The sequence below is a fragment of the Chiloscyllium punctatum genome, chromosome 17 (assembly GCF_047496795.1).
Source record: "Chiloscyllium punctatum isolate Juve2018m chromosome 17, sChiPun1.3, whole genome shotgun sequence".
In the NCBI taxonomy this organism is placed as follows: Eukaryota; Metazoa; Chordata; class Chondrichthyes; order Orectolobiformes; family Hemiscylliidae; genus Chiloscyllium; species Chiloscyllium punctatum.
This window is the reverse complement of record NC_092755.1, coordinates 46,656,207-46,674,679: the sequence shown is the minus strand read 5'-3', so window position 1 is coordinate 46,674,679 and position 18,473 is coordinate 46,656,207. Positions and strand designations below refer to the sequence as shown.

The following is an 18,473-nucleotide window of genomic DNA, read 5'->3' as shown; positions in this document are numbered from 1 at the left end:
TAAAGCTATGCCCCCTTGTGCTCGCCATCCCCATACTTGGAAAAAGGTTCTCCCTGTCCACCCTATCTAATTATCTTATATGTCTCTATTAAGTCACCTCTCAACCTTCTTCTCTCTAACGAAAACAGCCTCAAGTCCCTCAGCCTTTCCTCGTAAGACCTTCCCTCCATACCAGGCAACATCCTAGTAAATCTCCTCTGCACCCTTTCCAAAGTTTCCACATCCTTCTTATAATGAGGTGACCCGAACTATACACAATACTCCAAGTACGGTCGCACCAGAGTTTTGTACAGCTGTTGCATAACCTCATGGTTCCGGAACTCGATCCCTCTATTAATAAAAGCTAAAACACTGTATGCCTTCTTAACAACCCTGTCAACCTGGGTGGCAACTTTCAAGGATCTGTGTACTTGGACACAGATCTCTCTGCTCATCTACACTACCAAGAATCTTACCATTAGCCCAGTACTTTGTATTCTGGTTACTCCAACCAAAGTGAATCACCTCACACTTGTCCGCATTAAACTCCATTTGCCACCTCTCAGCACAGCTCTGCAGCTTATCTATGTCTCTCTGTAACCTGCAACATCCTTTGTCACTATGCACAACTCCACCGACCTTAGTGTCGTCTGCAAATTTACTAACCCACCCTTCTATGCCCTCATCCAGGTCGTTTGTAAAAATGATGAACAGCAGTGGACCCAACACCGACCCTTGTGGTACACCACTGGTAACTGGACTCCAGGGTGAACATTTCCCATCAACCACCACCCTCTGTCTTCTTTCAGCAAGCCAATTACTGATCCAAACTGCTATATCTCCCACAATCCCATTCCTCCGCATTTTGTATAATAGCCTACTGTGGGGAACCTTATCGAACGCTTTGCTGAAATCCACATACACCACATCAACCGGTTTACTCTCATCTACCTGTTTGGTCAAAGATGTTCAGTATGCACCACCTGTTTGTTTTACAGGGACGTTAACAATGTAATTAACCAGATATTAACAGACAGATTTAACATTGGCAGGACTGTTTGTTTGAGATCAGTTGATTTATCTGGGCACATGCCATTGCATGTAGATTACTATGAAACTTGTAAACTTAGGAAAGCAGAATTCTGAAGGAGAATGCACGCAGGTGGGGTTCTTGGGAGCGTTGCCGAACAAAGAGACAAAATGGTGCAGTTTCATAGTTCATTGAAGGTGGAGTTGCAAGTTGACAGGGTAGTGAAGAAGGTATTTGGTATGCTTATCTTTATTGGTCAGTGTGTTGAGTATAGGAATTGGGAGGTCATGTTGTGACTGTACAAGACATTGATTAGGTCATCTTTGGAATGCTGCATTCAATTCTGGTCTCCCTTCAATAGAAAGGATGTTTATTAAATAATGCCTATTTCCCATCAACCCATCACCTTCCATCTTCTTTCAGCTAGTCAATTTCTGATCCAAACCGCTAAATCACCCTCAATCCCATGCCTCCATGTTTTGTGCAATGGTCTACTGTTGGGAACCTTATCAAACTCCTTACTGAAATCCATATCCACCACATCAACTGCTTTACCCTCATCCACCTGTTTGGTCACCTTCTCAAAGAAATCAATAAGGTTTGTGAGGCACAACCTACCCTTCACAAAACTGTGTTGATTATCCCTAATCAACCTATTCATTTCTAGATTATTGTAAATCCTATCTCTTATAATGCTTTCCAACACTTTTTCCACAACTGAAGTAAGGCTCACAGGTCTATAATTTCCAGGGTTGTCTCTACTCCCCTTCTTGAACAAGGGAACAACATTTGCTATCCTCCAGTCTTCAATATCCTCCAGTAACATAGGATATCTCTGTGTCACTCAGGTTACCTTGCAAGTGTTCTACAAATTTACAAATTCACAGCTGGAGTGAGACACTCAATCCTTCAACCTGCTCTGACACTTAATAAGATCATGGCTAATCTGACCTCCACTCCACTTATCCTGATTTTCCCCAGTAGTCTTTGAGTCTCTTGTTAATCTACCTCGGCTTTAAAAATATTTAATGACCTGCTTCTCCTGCTTTTTGAGGAAGATAATTCCACAAACATCTGACTCTGAGAGAAAAAAAAAGTTCTCCTGATCTTCTTAAATGAACACTCTCTTATTCTTGAGTTGTGTCTCATATTTAGTCCCGCCCACAAGGGGGAACATCCTTTTACAGCTATCCTGTCAAATCCCCTCAGAATATTAAATGTTTCAATACAATCTCATCTCATTCTTCTGCACTCCATTGGGTAGGTACCCAATCTGTCTTCATAAAATAACCCTTCAATCCCAGGAGTCAGTCAAGTGAACCATCTTTGAATTGCTTACATCACATTTATATCTTTCCTCGAATAAGGAGATCGCAACTGAATCCTGTATTCCAGATGTGAGCTCGTCACTTTCCTGTATACTGTCGCAAGATTTTCCACCATTTACACTCCATTCCCCTTGCAATAAATGGCAAAGTTCCATTTACCTTCTCAATTAATTATTGTCCCTGCATGTTAACTTTGCATTCAGGTAGCAGGAAACCAGTTCCCTTTGTGCTGGTCCTGCAATCTCTCAGTATTTAAAAAATATATTACTTTTTTATATTTCCTGTTAAATTGGGCAAGTTCACATTTTCCCATTCTACACTTCATCCATCCTTTTGCCCACTCACTTAAGTCTTCCAACTCTCTGCACTTTATCTGGGTCTTGAGTTGAGGCTCTTTCTCCTCCCTATTTCATGAGAGTTGGTTCCATACCATAAGTATTCTTCAGCTTCTAACTTCTGCTCCGTAAAAAGCAATAGAAATAGGGGCAGAACAACATTTTCGCCGTAATTTTGAACTTGTAGTTTGAAGCTTGACTTCCTTTGCAGCGGTGGGTTTAAGATTAAATGACCCCATTGAAGGACAGGCTACACCTGTGGGGAGAAATGGATCTGCAATGATTTTCAGAGACTACGTTTAAACAGTGAAATTGATGCCCCCAGAGTACGACCCATTACTCCCAGATAAACGGTTATGTCTGGATTAATTACCATGATACTTCATCATTGACCTGCCCTCCATAAGGTCCAAAGTAGGGATGTTCACTGATGAATAAGCAATGTTTAGCACCTGATGTGGCTTGTTAGATACTGAAGCAGTCCATGTTCAAGTGCAACAAGATCTGGACAATATCCAGGCTTGGGCTGACAAGTGGCAAGTAATATTCACACCACACAAAATGCCAGGCACTGTCCATCTCCAATTAGAGAAGATCTAACCATTGCCACTTGGCATTCAGTGGTTTTACCGTCAATGAACCCCCACTATGAGCATCCTTGTGTTTACTATTTACCAGAAACTCAGTTGGGCGACCACATAAACACAGTGGCTACATGTGCAGGTCAGAGATTAGGAATGTATCGGCGAGTAAGTCATTTGCTGTCTCCCTAAAGACTGTCCACTATCAACAAGGCACAATCAGAAGTGTGTGATAGATATGCCCACTTTCTTGAATGGATGCAGCTCCAACAATATTTGACATCATCCAGGACAAAGGCTGCTTGATTGGCACCATATCCAAAAGCGTTCACTTCCTGTAGCAACGGTGTGCACTATCGGCAAGATGCGCTGCAGGAATTCACCAAGGCCGTTCAGATAGCACCTTCCAAACCCATGAACCACTTACATCTGAAAGAGCGAGGGCAGCAGATAGATGGGACTACAACCACATGCAAGTTCCCTCCAAGCCACTTGGAAACATATCACTATTTCTTTCCTGTTGCTGGGTCAAAATCCTGGAATTCCCTCCCTAAGGGCGTTGTGGTCAGCCTGCAGCACAGGGATTGCAGTGGTTTAAGTAAGCAGCTCACCGCTACCACCTCCAGAGCCAATCGGGGCCAGGCAATAAATGCTGGTCAGTCAGTAGCACCCACGTCCCACAGATGATTAAAAAATAAATATCCAGCATTGTACCAGGTTAGCTCCCAGCATCTGCACAGATTAGTTTTGCACAAAACCCAAGTTACCGGTATTCTCTGGATTCTAAAGTCCTGGTGTGCCTTCAAGATCTTTCATTTTAGTGTATTTACATGGATTTATATTCAAATATTTACAGATTTAATGTTCCAGGTGGTGATACTCCCTTCACTGTGCAGCTCCTGGACTGTGTAAATCATGTGTGCAGCACCCCCACAAGCGACAATTTATTTCCAGTTTGTATGCTGCAAGTGAGAGTGGATCTAGCCCCACGGCTGTAAGATTTCTGTCAGAAGCAGCGAGATAGGTAAATGCATCATGGCATGATTGCAGTCTGACAGGAGTCATTATCTAATCAGAGGTGATCAATCTGGCAATGATGGGGTCATCTCCTGCTTCCAGGGGGCACCACCAGCTCTGCTGAAACCTCAGACTCTCATTGATTTTTACTCATCAAAGCAAAGGGCAGCAGCCTCACACAGACCCTGACCCCTTCCCTGTTATTACTGTCAGCAAATGAGGGAAGGAGTCAAGCACAGGACTTAATTGGAAACCAGGTTCATTTTGCTCAATGAAATATGACTGCTGTTTTTAAACTGATCGTCCTGTACCTTAATTGTCAGAATGCAGTGGATACCTTCCACAGGCTAATGCCAGGAATATCATTACTGGTGCCACGCAGCTGAGGAACTGAACCTTTAAGATGGTCTGACCACTATTCCACTGATTCTTTTCACTCGCATGAAACAGTATTCGTTTTTCCAACTGAGAAAACATTTGAATCCATCACCCAGCACCTCATTTCATTAACGGTGACAGTTCTCCCTTCCTTTGGTCCTATCATTTTGTTTTGTGCTTTGATATTTTCACAACTTTTCAGTCAGTTGGCAAATTAAGTACATTTGACTTCCTTTTTATTTTTTTCTATTTGAAACTTCGTTCTGATAATTTTATGCACTTTAATGTCATTTGAGGGCTCAGAAAATGGTCTGGCCTGAACATGAAATCATCTCTCTTCACGTAATACCACAAAGCAAGTATTGTGAAGTGTAAAATTCAAACTAAACCTTGAATAGGTCTGGATGCAAACCCTGGGCTCCTGGAATTGCAACTGTTTGTAAGACTTGTCAAGCAACTGGCCCCTTTTGGTGACAGCACAGCTGAAAGTTACGGCACTAAGATTTCCAAGATGTCAACCTGGGATAGCTAAAAGCAGGCAGCTTATTTGGTGGCTGTTTGTGTTGTAGCTGCTGTGGTGTTGCTGATGCAGAATGTGAATTTTAGGTGGTGACCGAGCTGATTGAGCTAAACCTGGGATGTGGTGCCAGTGGAACAATCACTTGAATAGCCGCAGGGTAGAACGAGCTGAAAGCTCTGCATTGTGCCACTAATGATTGCTGATGACTGGCCTGGGCAGGCTGTGTGCAGTGAGCGAAATGAAAGCAATATAAGAGCCAAAATCAGGCTTGGATGAGTTATAGTGTTCATTACCACATGCGTGGGTGTGTAAGCAGCAGGCTTCTTACGAGATGAGCACAGATAAAGCTTTCAAATTCATAAGCTTTTCTCTTTTCCAAAAAGGAGGCATACAATGCTGAGGATGAAAGCAGGGTTTTCTAGATTGTTCTCCAGACTCCGAGCAGATTACAGGGCCTGATTTTAAAAACCTTTTCTTCCATCGAGTTTCTTTGATCTGTTCTCTTCCTCCCCTCCCCCAAATGTAAGTAGTGTGGCTGCTCCTTGTGTCCAAGGCATAGTTGGTTTACATTCTTGTACCTTCCACAACCTAGCTACCTGCAGATCAGTACTGGCACTGTACCGCTGAGACACAGCTTTAACACAGCTTACCACGAATCTAGTGACTCAGTTCACTCTCACAAGGCATCTATTTATTTTCCTAAACTAGAAAACGTTTGGAGTAATGACCAATGTCTCCATTTCACTGGGTGGTTACTCACCAATGCTTGTCTGATTGTAACTTGGTGTGTAAGGACCAGGATGCCTGATTCTGTATGGGATTCTTTGACGTAAGATGAGTGTGTGTCGGTGAGTTGCATTTCAGCACACACCTCATTATTGTTTAACTTCTGGGTTTGTTGTTGATAGGCCAGTAATGGGCACAATGAGGACTCTTGCGATGCCATATTAACTCCAGTCAATCGGGAGTTTGGAAGCAAGAGAAGAGCAACTTTGAGAATATAGAAGGGATGGTCAAACATAGTATCCCACATCATAGTGCCTCCTCTATTGTGCTCCTGAAATCAGTCAGAATTCAGAGAGAGAGATCTGATTCCCTAGCAACAGGAGGGAGAATCCTGCTGCTACCACAGAGAAGGAGCAGCTGCTGGTGTCTTTGTTTCTGCTCTGCTGACTCTCAGTGTGTTAGAAGTGCATTAATGACAATGCTGACCTTGTTCATGTTGATCTTGACTAGCACACATCCTGTGCGGTGTAACCTGTATGCCTAATTCGGTCCAAGTTTGTTTTTCACCTTTATGATCATATGTCGGTGCTTACTATGATCTAACTGCTTGCAAACAAAGCGTGACAATAAATCAAATCAAACGCGTTCTAGAGTGCACCTCACCTCAGTCTGCCTTATCAAGCCCATTCAATCACTTTGCACCTCACACCCACTTACCTTTTCAGCTTGTCCATCCTTCTAATCTTCGGCACCACTTCACATCCTATCTCTCCATCCATTACTCCTATTCACCATCAGGCTTAGGAAATTAGATGCCTTCTCCTCAGTCGTCGTCACTAGATCTTCCAAATGACCTCTTTCCCCTGCACTGCTTCAAAGCTTGCTTCTTGCTTCTGTTGTAAGAGACAAAAGTAAAGAGCACCTGAGGGGAAGAGAACCAGAGGTTACCCTCCAGAGATTGCTCAGTTAACTACTGTAGAAGTGGCGTGAAAATCAGCATTTTTGCATTGCTGACCATCAAAGATGGGGATTTGCATGGTGACTGAATCGACAAAAAAAGCCACACACACACCATAACAAACTCAGTCGCAGTGACTTGGTTTCAGCAGGGAGTAAATTATGATCATCTTTGTCGTAGTCATACCTTACCAGAATTAATTTGTATCTTTCTCTGCCAATCAAAGCCGTTGGGTATAAATCAGGATTCCGTGGCACGTACAGATGACAAATCCTCAAGGTGATTCATTCCACGCTGCTCTGCCTCATCACGTTTCAGATGGGGACCTTGGAGACATATGATGGCTCTGACTTTCCAAGTGAGGACAATGAGACAGTCTGGACACTTCCTGTGAAAGAACTGAGCTGCCTCCAAATTCTACTCCGATTGACGGTGCAAAGGAGAGGGTTTGAAGAGAAGAGGGGAGTTTTGGGACAGATTTTGTTGCAGGCCGTTGTCACCATATCGCCATGCAATGCTAGAATGGCCGTTACCATGGAACAGTAAATGCTCACTCAGAGGAAACCGTGTGCTCCCATGGGTTTGACTACGGGCGTGCAGACTCCAAATGGCCACATAGTTGTACCGTCTCTTGCTTGCCTGGAGCGGTTAACACTGAAATCTCCTCAGCAGCACCTCCAAGTAGGAGTGAGAGATCCAGACAGCTATGTCCCCATGTCTGGTCACCATTCCTACGGTTAGTACAGCCTCTCAAACACAGTGCTGGTGAGTTATGCTGTGGTCTGTTTCATTCAAAATCTATCCTTTGACTGAATCAACACATTATCCTGTCCACCCTCCCTCACTGCCCTGGGAACTCAGTGGCACAGTGTTAATATCATGGCTCCAACTGGTCATTGTTTCCTGATCCACTAATGATCTTGCAATTTTGACAAGGTATAAGTTAGTTAAGCTGCCCCCTTTGTAAAAGAGCCGTGATCCTCAATGGCATAAGTCTTTATCAGACCAGCTGAAGAGAACTTCAAATCAGTTAGAATTCCTCTCAGTTCTGAGGATGTATTGAGACCTGGCCTACTGGTAGTATGCTCTGTCACAGGTCAGCATGCAAGTAATTACTTTAAACTCTGAAAGATCTGGGCTCCAGGCTCATTATACGTATTAAATCAAGAGAGTTCCCAACTCACTCTTTAATATTGCATATTCCAAAGCATTGCAACAAAACAATCTTTGCTGGCATTCATAATCTACACTTTATCGCCTGTGTATCCTTCAAACCCTTTCTTTTTCATGCAGCATCCTGGTTACTCCTTAAATGTATCTCTGCACAAAATTAGAGAACGTCATGTTGATCAATTATGTTTTTTATTCGTTCATACGATGAAGCATCGCTGGCTGTGCAAGTATTTATTGCCTATCCCTAATTTACTGTTGAGAAGCTGATAGTGAGCTGCCCTAGTGACCTGCTGCAGCCCATTTGCTGTAGGTAGACCCACAATGCTGTTCAGGAGCAAGGTCCAAAATCCTAACCCAGTGACAGTGAAGGAGTGATGATATATTTGACCAGGGTAAAGAAGGCTGTTCTGTTTCTGTTAGTTGGTGTGTCAGTAACTATGGGCCATAATTTCATGAGTGGGTGAATGGGCTTCCAGTCTCTGCTTTGCCCCAGATGGTCTTGAGTTTCTTGTGTTGTTGGAGCTGTACCCATCCAGGCAAGTGGGGAGTATTCCATTACACACTTGACCTGTGCCTTGTGGACAGGTTTGAACTGCATTTATATGGCTAGCCCACTTGACCTTCTGGTTAGTGATAACCCCCAGAATGTTGAGAGTTGGGAATTTAGTGATGGTAATGCCATTGAATCATTGCGCAAGTGAGGATATTAAACGTTTGAAGTGGTCATCTTCATTGATATGCATGCAGCCAAATATCCTTATAACATCTTCTCTTTCTCTCTGTCTTTCTATTCTTTCTCCAACCTGCTGTTATTCGTGGTTAGACTTTTGTCCCACCTCGGCTTTCTACTGTCCCCTGCTGCCACTGAAGTGAAGCACATCCCTAAATAAATGTACTTCTAAAGGAACAGTTGTTTGGTGGTGAGCTAATCTTTTAACGTGGAACATTCATGGATCAAGAAATACAATACTTAAAACTACACCATCAGTCATTCTGTAGCTGCTTGAATGTTAATTAAGGTCCTGTTGGTGGAACTCATTGTGTACATCACAATAGTTATCTTTTTTTAAAAGAATGTTGTCTTTGATTCAATAATGGTAAATTATATGACTAATCAGGAGCATAGTAGTGAGGAGGATGAGACTGCAGAAAGACACACTGCAATAAATCTAATGGAAACCAGACATGTTTCTTATGAGGAAGCTGGAAACAGAGGGCTGTGATTGACACTTGAAATTGGCAGCCTAATATTAAAATATTGGAAATGCCTCACCTGGAAATTGTAGGTTTCTCACGTGCGGCACATAAACGTTCAGAAGATCCAAAATTTGTACACATTTCCCATGGGCTGTTCTCAGTGAGTTAGTTCAATCTATGTGTCTGAGAGGTCTCATGTTTCGAAGCAGTGGTTGCATGTGTAGTGTTTAACTCCTTAACCACTGTGGATGTGAGAACTGTTCAGGGTCAGTAAGTTATTTACTAGATCAGCAAATGGAAAAGTGACTTCAAATTTTGGAACATTTTTCACTGATAGCACCAATTTTAAATCAAAGTTGCAGAGGTCCTGAGCTCTGGAGTACCCCCTCTCCCCACTTCTTCCTTTTAGGATACTCCTTAAAACCTCAGGCAACTGTCTGCACATTCTCCCAGTGTCTGCGTGGGTTTCCTCCGGGTGCTCCAGTTTCCTCCCACAGTCCAAAGACGTGCAGGTTAGGTGAATTGGCCATGCTAAATTGCCTGTAGTGTTAGGTGAAGGGGTAAATATAGGGGAATGGGTCTGGGTGGGCCGCTGCTTCGGCGGGTCAGTCAAAGGGCCTGTTTCCACATTGTAAGTAACCTCATCTACTTAGCATTTTACTATGTGCCATATAAATGTGAATTGTTGTTGGATATATTCCTGAATTGACTGACCTCCTGCCCACATTCATACCCATTATCTCTCTCAATAATTCAAACTGGTTGCCATCAGGGTGTAATGTTAATCACACCCACTTGCAGCATTTCAGTGTCCTTAGATTTTAACCAACTGAGTTAGTCTGGTTACAGCATGGGAAATTAGGACCAGGAGTAGACCAGTCAGCCCCTTGCTTCTGCTCGTGGTTGACCTGCCTCAAGACCATTTTTCTGCATCATTGCCATATTTGTTTGTCCTTTTTAATCTCTAGAAATCTGCTGATTTCTGTCTTGAATACTCTCGATGACTGAACCCCCCCCCCACCCCTGCCGGGAGTAGAACATTCCTAAGATTCACTTTCTTCTGAGATGTTGTCCCTGGTTCTAAAGCTCCTCCCAACCAGGCCAAACATCCTCTCTGTATCCAGTCCACCAAGTTATGAACGGATGTTGTCTGCATTTTTAAGGAAGCCTTTTCTTTAACAAATGGACTGGTTGTACTGTCTATGGAGGAGAAAGTGAGGAGTGCAGGTGCTGGAGATCAGAGCTGAAAAATGTGTTGCTGGAAAAGCGCAGCAGGTCAGGCACCATCCAAGGAGCTTCCTGAAGAAGGGCTCATGCCCGAAACATCGATTCTCCTGCTCCTTGGATGCTGCCTGACCTGCTGTGCTTTTCCAGCAACACATTTTCAGCTGTGGTTGTACTGTCTATGCCCTGTTAATTATTTTCTGTTCATTCGTATGGTGAGTGCGTCATGGCTAGGCCAGTTTTTAAAGGCCATCCCATAGAGTCACCAACATTGCTGTGGGTCTGGAGTCACATGTCGGCCAAGAGCATTAGAGAACCAGAAATAAAAACAGAAATTGCTGGAGAAACTCAGCAGGTTCAGCAGCATCTGTGGAGAGAGAAATAGTTAATGTTTTGAGTCCAGATTAGGGAACCAGATGGGTTTTTATTATCATCGATGTGATCATATATTTGCTATTAAGATAGATTTTATTGAAATAAAATGTCACCCTCTACCATGATGGGATTTGAAGCCATGTCCTATAATGATAACCTGCGGTTCCAGATTACTAGGAGAATGTAAGGACTGCAGCTGCTGGAGATTAGGGTTCAGAATGTGGTGCTGGAAAAGCGCAGCAGGTCAGGCAGCATCCAAGGAGCAGGAGAATCGATGTTTCGGGATATACCCTTCAGATTACTAGATTACTAGTCCAGTGACATTGCCATCCTACCACTGATTCCTGCTACTGAGTGTGGAATGGGTTTTGCTACAAATGGTCAGTGATTTCGACCTTGGTACACAATGGTTGTCTTCATTAGTACATGGTTAGGCTTGACCCAACTTGAGGTGGAGGGTTTGGAATGATGCTCGATCGTATTCCAGGGAAATGCTTAAGGCTTTCAACTTTTGATGCCTATTTCACAGATCGTAACTACAGTTTGAAACATTAACAATCACAGAATTGCGTGCTGCATTTCAGGAAAAATCCTACTTTGAATGAGGCAATGTTATGTGGAGCTTATTGAATTTCCTGCTTTTGGCAATGACACCCGAGGAGATTTGGTTATGATTTGTCTGAACAATGTGCTCTTAATGCTTCCATTGTGTTGCTATCACCAACATATTCAGCATAAACAGGAGGCTTTTCGGAGTTCAGGCACTTTGCCAGAAATTGGAGGAATTGGTCCTCACAGTTCAGAATACCATGAAACCAAACTGTTAGTGTTAGAAGGATGCTACTCCAAGGGGCAGGATCATCTTATTCAAATGTAACTCGATGGTACAATGTCCAGATTTGCTGTGTTTTAGCCGACTTAATGAGCTGCAGTTTTTGATACATGTGTGCTTCCTTTTATAAAAATGAGTACGGTGCGAGTGTCCTGCCATGTGATTTTCCTGAGAGTTGCTATGTAAATTGCTGAGGGGGTTTAATAATTCTGAGAGGCATCAAATCTGCACAGCGTTAAAGCCACGTGTCTGGTTAAGTAAATCCATTTTGTTCACCGTTTCAGAGAATGGTTGCTATGGTGCCTCTGTCATCCTTTTCTGGAGGTGTACTCTGGACAGAATAGACTTCTGTGTAGCCTTGGTATGCAGTCTCACTCGGAAAGGGGAGAAGAGGGTTGGGAAGCTGCACCTAAAGTGTGAGAATACCACAGCTGTCCACATTCGGAGCAACTATCAGGGTGAGCTGAAGGAAGGAGCTGGGCTGTGCAGCACACATGGAAGTGGGATGTTACAAGCAGCCTGTGGGAACCCAGTTCCAGATATTTCTTTCAAGTCCTCTGATTCATCCTGGTATCAAAGTTTTTTATCAGATGAAATGTGTGGGTTGTAATCTCAAATGGGGGGGAGGAGGGCTTTAGTTTTGAATACCATTGTTAGCTGGTTAGCTTATCTCAATTCTAAAGTTCTCCAGCTCTAGAGGACTGTAGGTTGCCTTCTGTCTAATGATGTTTGCTGAGGTTTTACTAGCCTTGGTTTATTGCTGTATTTCACTTGTGTGCGAATCAGCATGTTAACCTGTTGGGAACTAAAGAACACCTGATCCTATGCCATATCTCCACCAACACACACTCTCGCCAGTGATCGAACAATAAGTATATAGTAACCTGAACTGAACTGACTACATCGAGTAGTAGGTATGGTGTGAAGTACTTTTCTGTTCATTGGATATGGATGCTAATCCCTAACTGCCTGAAAGGCAGTTAAGAGTCGTCCACATTTCTCTGGAGTCACGTGTAGGTTAGACTGGGTAAGGACAGCAATTTTGTTCCCTGAAGAGCATTGGTGAACCAGCTGGGGTTTTTAACATCAGTTAACAAGAGTTACGTGATCGTTATCTGACTAGCTTTTTACTGAATTCAGATTTTATCATCAGCCATGATGAGATTTGACCCCATGACCCTCTGACATCAGTCTGTGGTTCTGGGTTGCTACTCCAGTGACATGACCACTTTGTGTCAGCCTTCAGTCTGTAACATAGCAACTTTTATACAGCAACCTTTATGTAGTACAACACTCCTAGGCATTCCATAGGACTGTTATAAAATGACCAATGTAACATGGCACTGAGCCACAAATTTAGGAGATATACGGTCAAATGGCCAAAAGTTTGGTCAAAGGGAGATTTTAAGACCTGTGTGAAACGAAGAAAGTGGGATACAGAGATGGTGAGGTTTAGGGAGAGTATTCCAGAGCTTAGTTCTGGACAATTAAAAATATAGCTGCCAATGGTACGGCCATTGAAAATCAAGGATGCTCTAAAGGCGAGAACAAGAGGAGTGTAGACATCTCAGGAGGTTCAGGAGCTGCAGGAGGTTGCTGAGAAAGGGATGGGTAAGGACGTTGGAGGAGTTTGAAAACGAGCTGGAGAACTTTAGAATTGAGATAAACTAACCAGGAGCCAAGGTAGGTTGTTGAGCACAGGTTGTAGGGAAATGAAATCTAGCAAATGTTAGCTCGCATGGCTGACTTATGGGTGATCTCAGCCCAGATCTTCCAATCAAGATTGGGAACCCCTATTTCCCAGGAGTTCAGGGAGGTTTTAATTCTTCAAAATTTCCTGGGTAACTATTAAGATAAGTCAGACAGGGCCTTTGGTAGGCTTGCCTTTATTGATCAATGCATTGAGCATAGGAGTTGGGAGGTCCCCAGTGGGGCAGGGGAGCAGGTTAAAGGTGAGAGGGGAAGGAGACCTCAGGGGCAACTTTTTCATGCAGAGAGTGGTGTGTATATGGAATGAGCTGCCAGAGGAAGTGGTGGATGCTGGCATGATTACAACATTTAAAAGGCATCTGGATGGGTATATGAATAGAAAGGGGTTAGAGGGATATGGACCAAATGCTGTCAAATGGAACTAGATTTATTTAGGATATCCGGTCAGCATGGACGGGTTGGACCGAAGGGTCTGTTTCCATGTTGTATATCTCTCTGACTGGATGACCCTCTGAAGTTGGGCACTTTTGCAGAGGTCTCCATACGCCAGGTAATTGCCCATCGGAACTATCCACTTCCCAGGTAATTCCTGGAGATTCAGCTTCATGGTGTCCTTGTGGTGCCAGTTTATAATTTCTGTCCATGTTTCTATATCAATGGTCTTCCTGTCAGATGTTCTGAATCTTCATCTTTGTGGGAGGGTTGAGTGTGGATGATCAGGCAGGTCTCCGAAAACCCCACACTGTTGTGGAGATCTCTTATTTGTTCTGAGTTGTTTAATGAGTTGTGGAATATGGTAGTACAGAAACAAGCATTTCAACCAACTGTGACCACCCTGGCTATTAAGCACTTGACTAATATCTAAACCTGTGTCTTTGCAGTTGGCGCATAGCCTTGTATGCTATGGCACTTTAAGTGTTCACCTAATTGTTGTGATGATTCCCACCTAAACCACCCTTTCAGGCAGAGAGTTCCAGATATTCCTCTTCATTTGGGTGAAAAACAACTCTTCTTAAACCCCCTCCAAACCTGCTGCCCCTTAAGTCTTTGCATTTGGTAAGTGACATCTCTACTAAAGGGAAAAGTTTATTCCTATCAACGTTATTCCATGCTCCTCATAATCATGTATACCTCAATCAATTCCCCCCTCAGCCTTCTCTGCTGATGCCATAATAACCCAAGCCTATCTCCTCTCTCTCTGTTTGGCCAAGGCAACATCCTGAGGAATCCCCTTTTGATTTGATTTATTATAGTCACATGTACCGAGAGACAGTGTAAAGTACTGTGTGCTAACCAGACAGATCATGCCTTACATAAATGCACCAGAATATAATGTTGCAGCTACAGAGAAGTTACAGAGGAAGATCAATATATGAGAGGTCCGTTCATAAGTTTGATAACCGTGGGAAAGGAGCTGTTTTTGAATCTTTCAGTATCATTTGCAATCCCTTATAGTGTTAATATTATTAGTTTTAGTGTTGCAATGTTCTGCTGCTCAGCGATGGAAATGGTAGTGGAGGAAGGTAATGTAATGTTTACTGTTTCATCCTGAAGGAGACTGAAATGACCCCCTTGAATGGAGTGAGCCCCCAAGTGCTGAGCCAGGAGAGAGTAGGGCTTTGAATGACTCTGCAATAGACTGGAACCTTTCAGTTTGGTTTTGATGTTGAGTTCAGTATTTGGTTTATACAGACGTGTGCACTCAGTGACCTGTTACTAAATTGCTCTCAGTAATGTGAGCCAGCATTATCTTCTGTAGCATTGTTTTTTTTTCAGTAATCCGTTTATCATGCAGCACCACAGCAGTGTGTGTGGGGATTGGCATCAGCCCCAAGAATTGTCTTCAGCGTGGTTTTCTCACAGCATGGGGATTAATGTACTGTACAGAGCAGTGGGAGCCAGTCGAATTCATACTCAGTCAATATTTTAGGGAAGGATGGGATTGTGGGGCAAGAATGTCAGGCAGTGATTCTCATTTCCTGCACTGCAGCTGCGGGATGTCAGCTAGGTGTGAGAGGGGAAAGGCAGGCAGAGTGAGAGATGAGGACATTTGCTACTGTGTGCATTGTCTAACAAAGCTGGTATCGTGGCTTCCCACTGTGTGGTACGGTAGCTCAGTGGTTAGCGCTGCTGCCTCACAGCACCAGCAACCCTCAGGCGACTGTTTGTGTGGAGTTTGCACGTTCTCCCCTGGTCTGCATGGGTTGCCTCCGGGGGTGCTCTGGTTTCCTCCCACAGTCCAAACTTGTGCAGATTAGGGGGATTGGCCGTGAGAAATGCAGGGTTATAGTATTAGGGTAGGGGTGGTCTAGATGGGATGCTCTTTGGAGGGTCAGTGTGACTTGATGGGCCAAATGGTTTGCTTCTGTAAGGATTGTATTCAGTAATTCTAATAAGGCCAACATTTTTCACTATCACATGATTTCACACAAAACCAGAGAGAGCAGAGAATTTAACTCTAGGCAGGAGCATTGAGAGGGCCTGGTTTTCCAGACAAAACCCATTCTCAACCTTGGTCTGGAGGTATCAAATAGAGCATGAGGCATTTCAGTGAAGAAGATGATTTCCCACACAGCTGAATGTTGGACATACCTGAACTCTGTAATAAAAGGTCTAAAGTTCATTTTTATTCTTGCAGTCAGGAGAGACGCCAACCACACCGAAATACTCCAAGGACTGTAAGGAAAGCTTCTTCCCATCTGCACCGTGCGCTGTCAGTACACCAGCTCCTGTTTCGACTACATCTAGTACGGTGGTGCCTGAGAACCCCAGGCCAAGTGACTCTCAATCTAAAGCTAGGCTCAGCAACACTGCCCAGGAAGACCAGCGAGGTGCTGACGTCGCACCAATGTTGACACCAAGGGATGTCGAGCCCCAAACTCCCGGTCCAACAGACACTCTATCATATCTCGCTCAAGGTAAACTGCTTAAACAACAACTTTCATTTATAACCCCCACTTTTCACGTAGAGAAACATTCTGAGGTGGTCCACAGAGGCCTGAGAGGAAACGGATTCCCAGCCAAAGGAAGATAAACCGAAGGAAGGTAAGTTTTTGAAAACTTGATCAAGGTGAGGAGAAGAGGCTTAAGAAACATCTTCCAGGATCTGGAAGATTATTGTAACTGCAGGTGCAGGGAAAGATCCAGAGAAAGCGACAGTGAATTTTGGAGGAGTGAGGGTGGGGGAGGGCTTTGAGTGAAAGGTGGAGTATTTTAAACTGAGGGTCCTCTGGGATTGTGAAGGGCAGGTGCAATGGGCAAGTAGGAATAGTTGACACAGTGAAGACAATGGGACTCTTTCACCCTGGTAAACTAATGCCATCCTATTCAATGTAGGAAGAGAGGGGGGGGTTATAATTTAGGTTTTTTTTCCCTCCTCTTCCCACCTTGACAGCAGTGACTCACTGGGGCTTTTGCTTTTGATGTTGCCAGAGCCTCAGAATGAACGGTTCCTGGGAGACACGAACAATGAGTGGCAGAAATCCATTGGCCATATGAAAACTGGGACGTTAAATCACCAGGGAAAGTGTTGAGGCTCATTGCATGCTTTACTTAATCTCTCCCTCAATATCCTCCAACCAGCCCTCAGTCCTCTCACTGCAGTCTCGACTTTGGTTCAGATGTTTGTTTCCTTTGTCTGAAACCAATCTCTCTCTTCAGCTTCTCACTTTCAAATCAGATCATTCACTTTTGGATCATGAAGCTTAATTTTTCATAATTTCCCTTTGTAATTTTGAAAACTTCTTTTCCACAGATGCCAATCGAGTTCTATATCTTTCCTTTGTAGTTTAAATTACTGACCCCCAGTCCATGTCATCACAGTTTGTGTAACATGTGAAAAAGGCAGGGTGTGGAGGACAGAAGGGTTTCCTGTTCTCTCCTCTCTATCTCACACCATCCATTAGTTTGTAGGTGCTCACAATAATTGTAACCTCCAATATACAAGAGGTCAATTAACTCAGCAGAGACCAAGGATTGGACTGCAGCTTGAAGTGAACTTGGGCATCTGTCTGGTGTTTTGGCTTTCATTAACAGGGGGATTGTGTTTAAGAGTCGTGAGATCTTGTTGCAGCTTTATAAAACTTTGGTTAGACCGCACTTGGAATACTGCGTCCAGTTCTGGTCACCCTATTATAGGAAAGATGTGGATGCTTTGGAGAGGGTTCAGAGGAGGTTTACCAGGATGCTGCCTGGACTGGAGGGCTTATCTTATGAAGAGAGGTTGACTGAGCTCAGACTTTTCTCATTGGAGAAAAGGAGGAGAGGGGACCTAATTGAGGTATGCAAGATAATGAGAGGCATAGATAGAGTCGATAGCCAGAGACTATTTCCCAGGGCAGAAATTACTAATACGAGGGGTCATAGTTTTAAGCTGGTTGGAGGAAAGTATAGGGGGGATGTCAGAGGTGGGTTCTTTACGCAGAGAGTTGTGAGAGCATGGAATGAGTTGCCAGCAGCAATTGTGGAAGCGAGGTCATTGGGGACATTTAAGAGACTGCTGGACATACATATGGTCACTGAAATTTGAAGGTGCATACATGAGGATCTATGGTCGGCACAACACCGTGGGCTGAAGGGCCTTCTCTGTGCTGTTCTATGTTCTATCAGGGCAGATACTGTTGTTTTTAACAAGGGAGAGGAAATTTCCCGATGTCTTTATCCCATTGTTTGTTATCACACACCATCTTTCCTCAGTACCTGCCAATATTATAGCCAGCATTGTATGAGATCAGTACACCAGGATGGACTGCCGAGCCTGACGTGTAGGAGCAAGCTTTGGCCCCAGTTCTGCCCCTGTCTCTGGCACAGCCATGATCGAGTGTGTGTATGTTTCATGTGAAGTGATCAGTTCAATGCTTGTGCCCCCACTGTTTTCATGGCAGTGGTGTTGCTACAGCAGCCATTCTGTTTTGGGACTGTATAGTGCGGTGGTTAAGCAGGGGCTGAGTTTATTGTAACTGGCAGTGAGAAATGCTTCAGTTTAACTTTGCGTTCCTGTAAGGACTGGAAAATATTTCTCCACATGACTTGCAACTTGGCATCAAATAGATGTTTTTTTAAAAAAAATGTTTTGTTGAACTGTTTCATTCCTTTAAGAAATATTGTTGCA

At 43.7% G+C, this 18,473-nt stretch overlaps 1 protein-coding gene across 5 annotated transcripts in view; it reads left to right on the top strand.

Annotated features, from left to right (window-relative positions):
* cabin1 (calcineurin binding protein 1) overlaps positions 1-18,473 on the top strand; it is a 477,539-nt gene that overhangs the window by 436,050 nt on the left and 23,016 nt on the right. For all 5 annotated transcript variants that reach the window (XM_072587055.1, XM_072587057.1, XM_072587054.1 and 2 more), the window contains one exon: positions 16,002-16,281. In XM_072587055.1, coding sequence (XP_072443156.1) covers positions 16,002-16,281 — 280 coding nt within the window. The remainder of the gene's footprint in view (positions 1-16,001; positions 16,282-18,473) is intronic.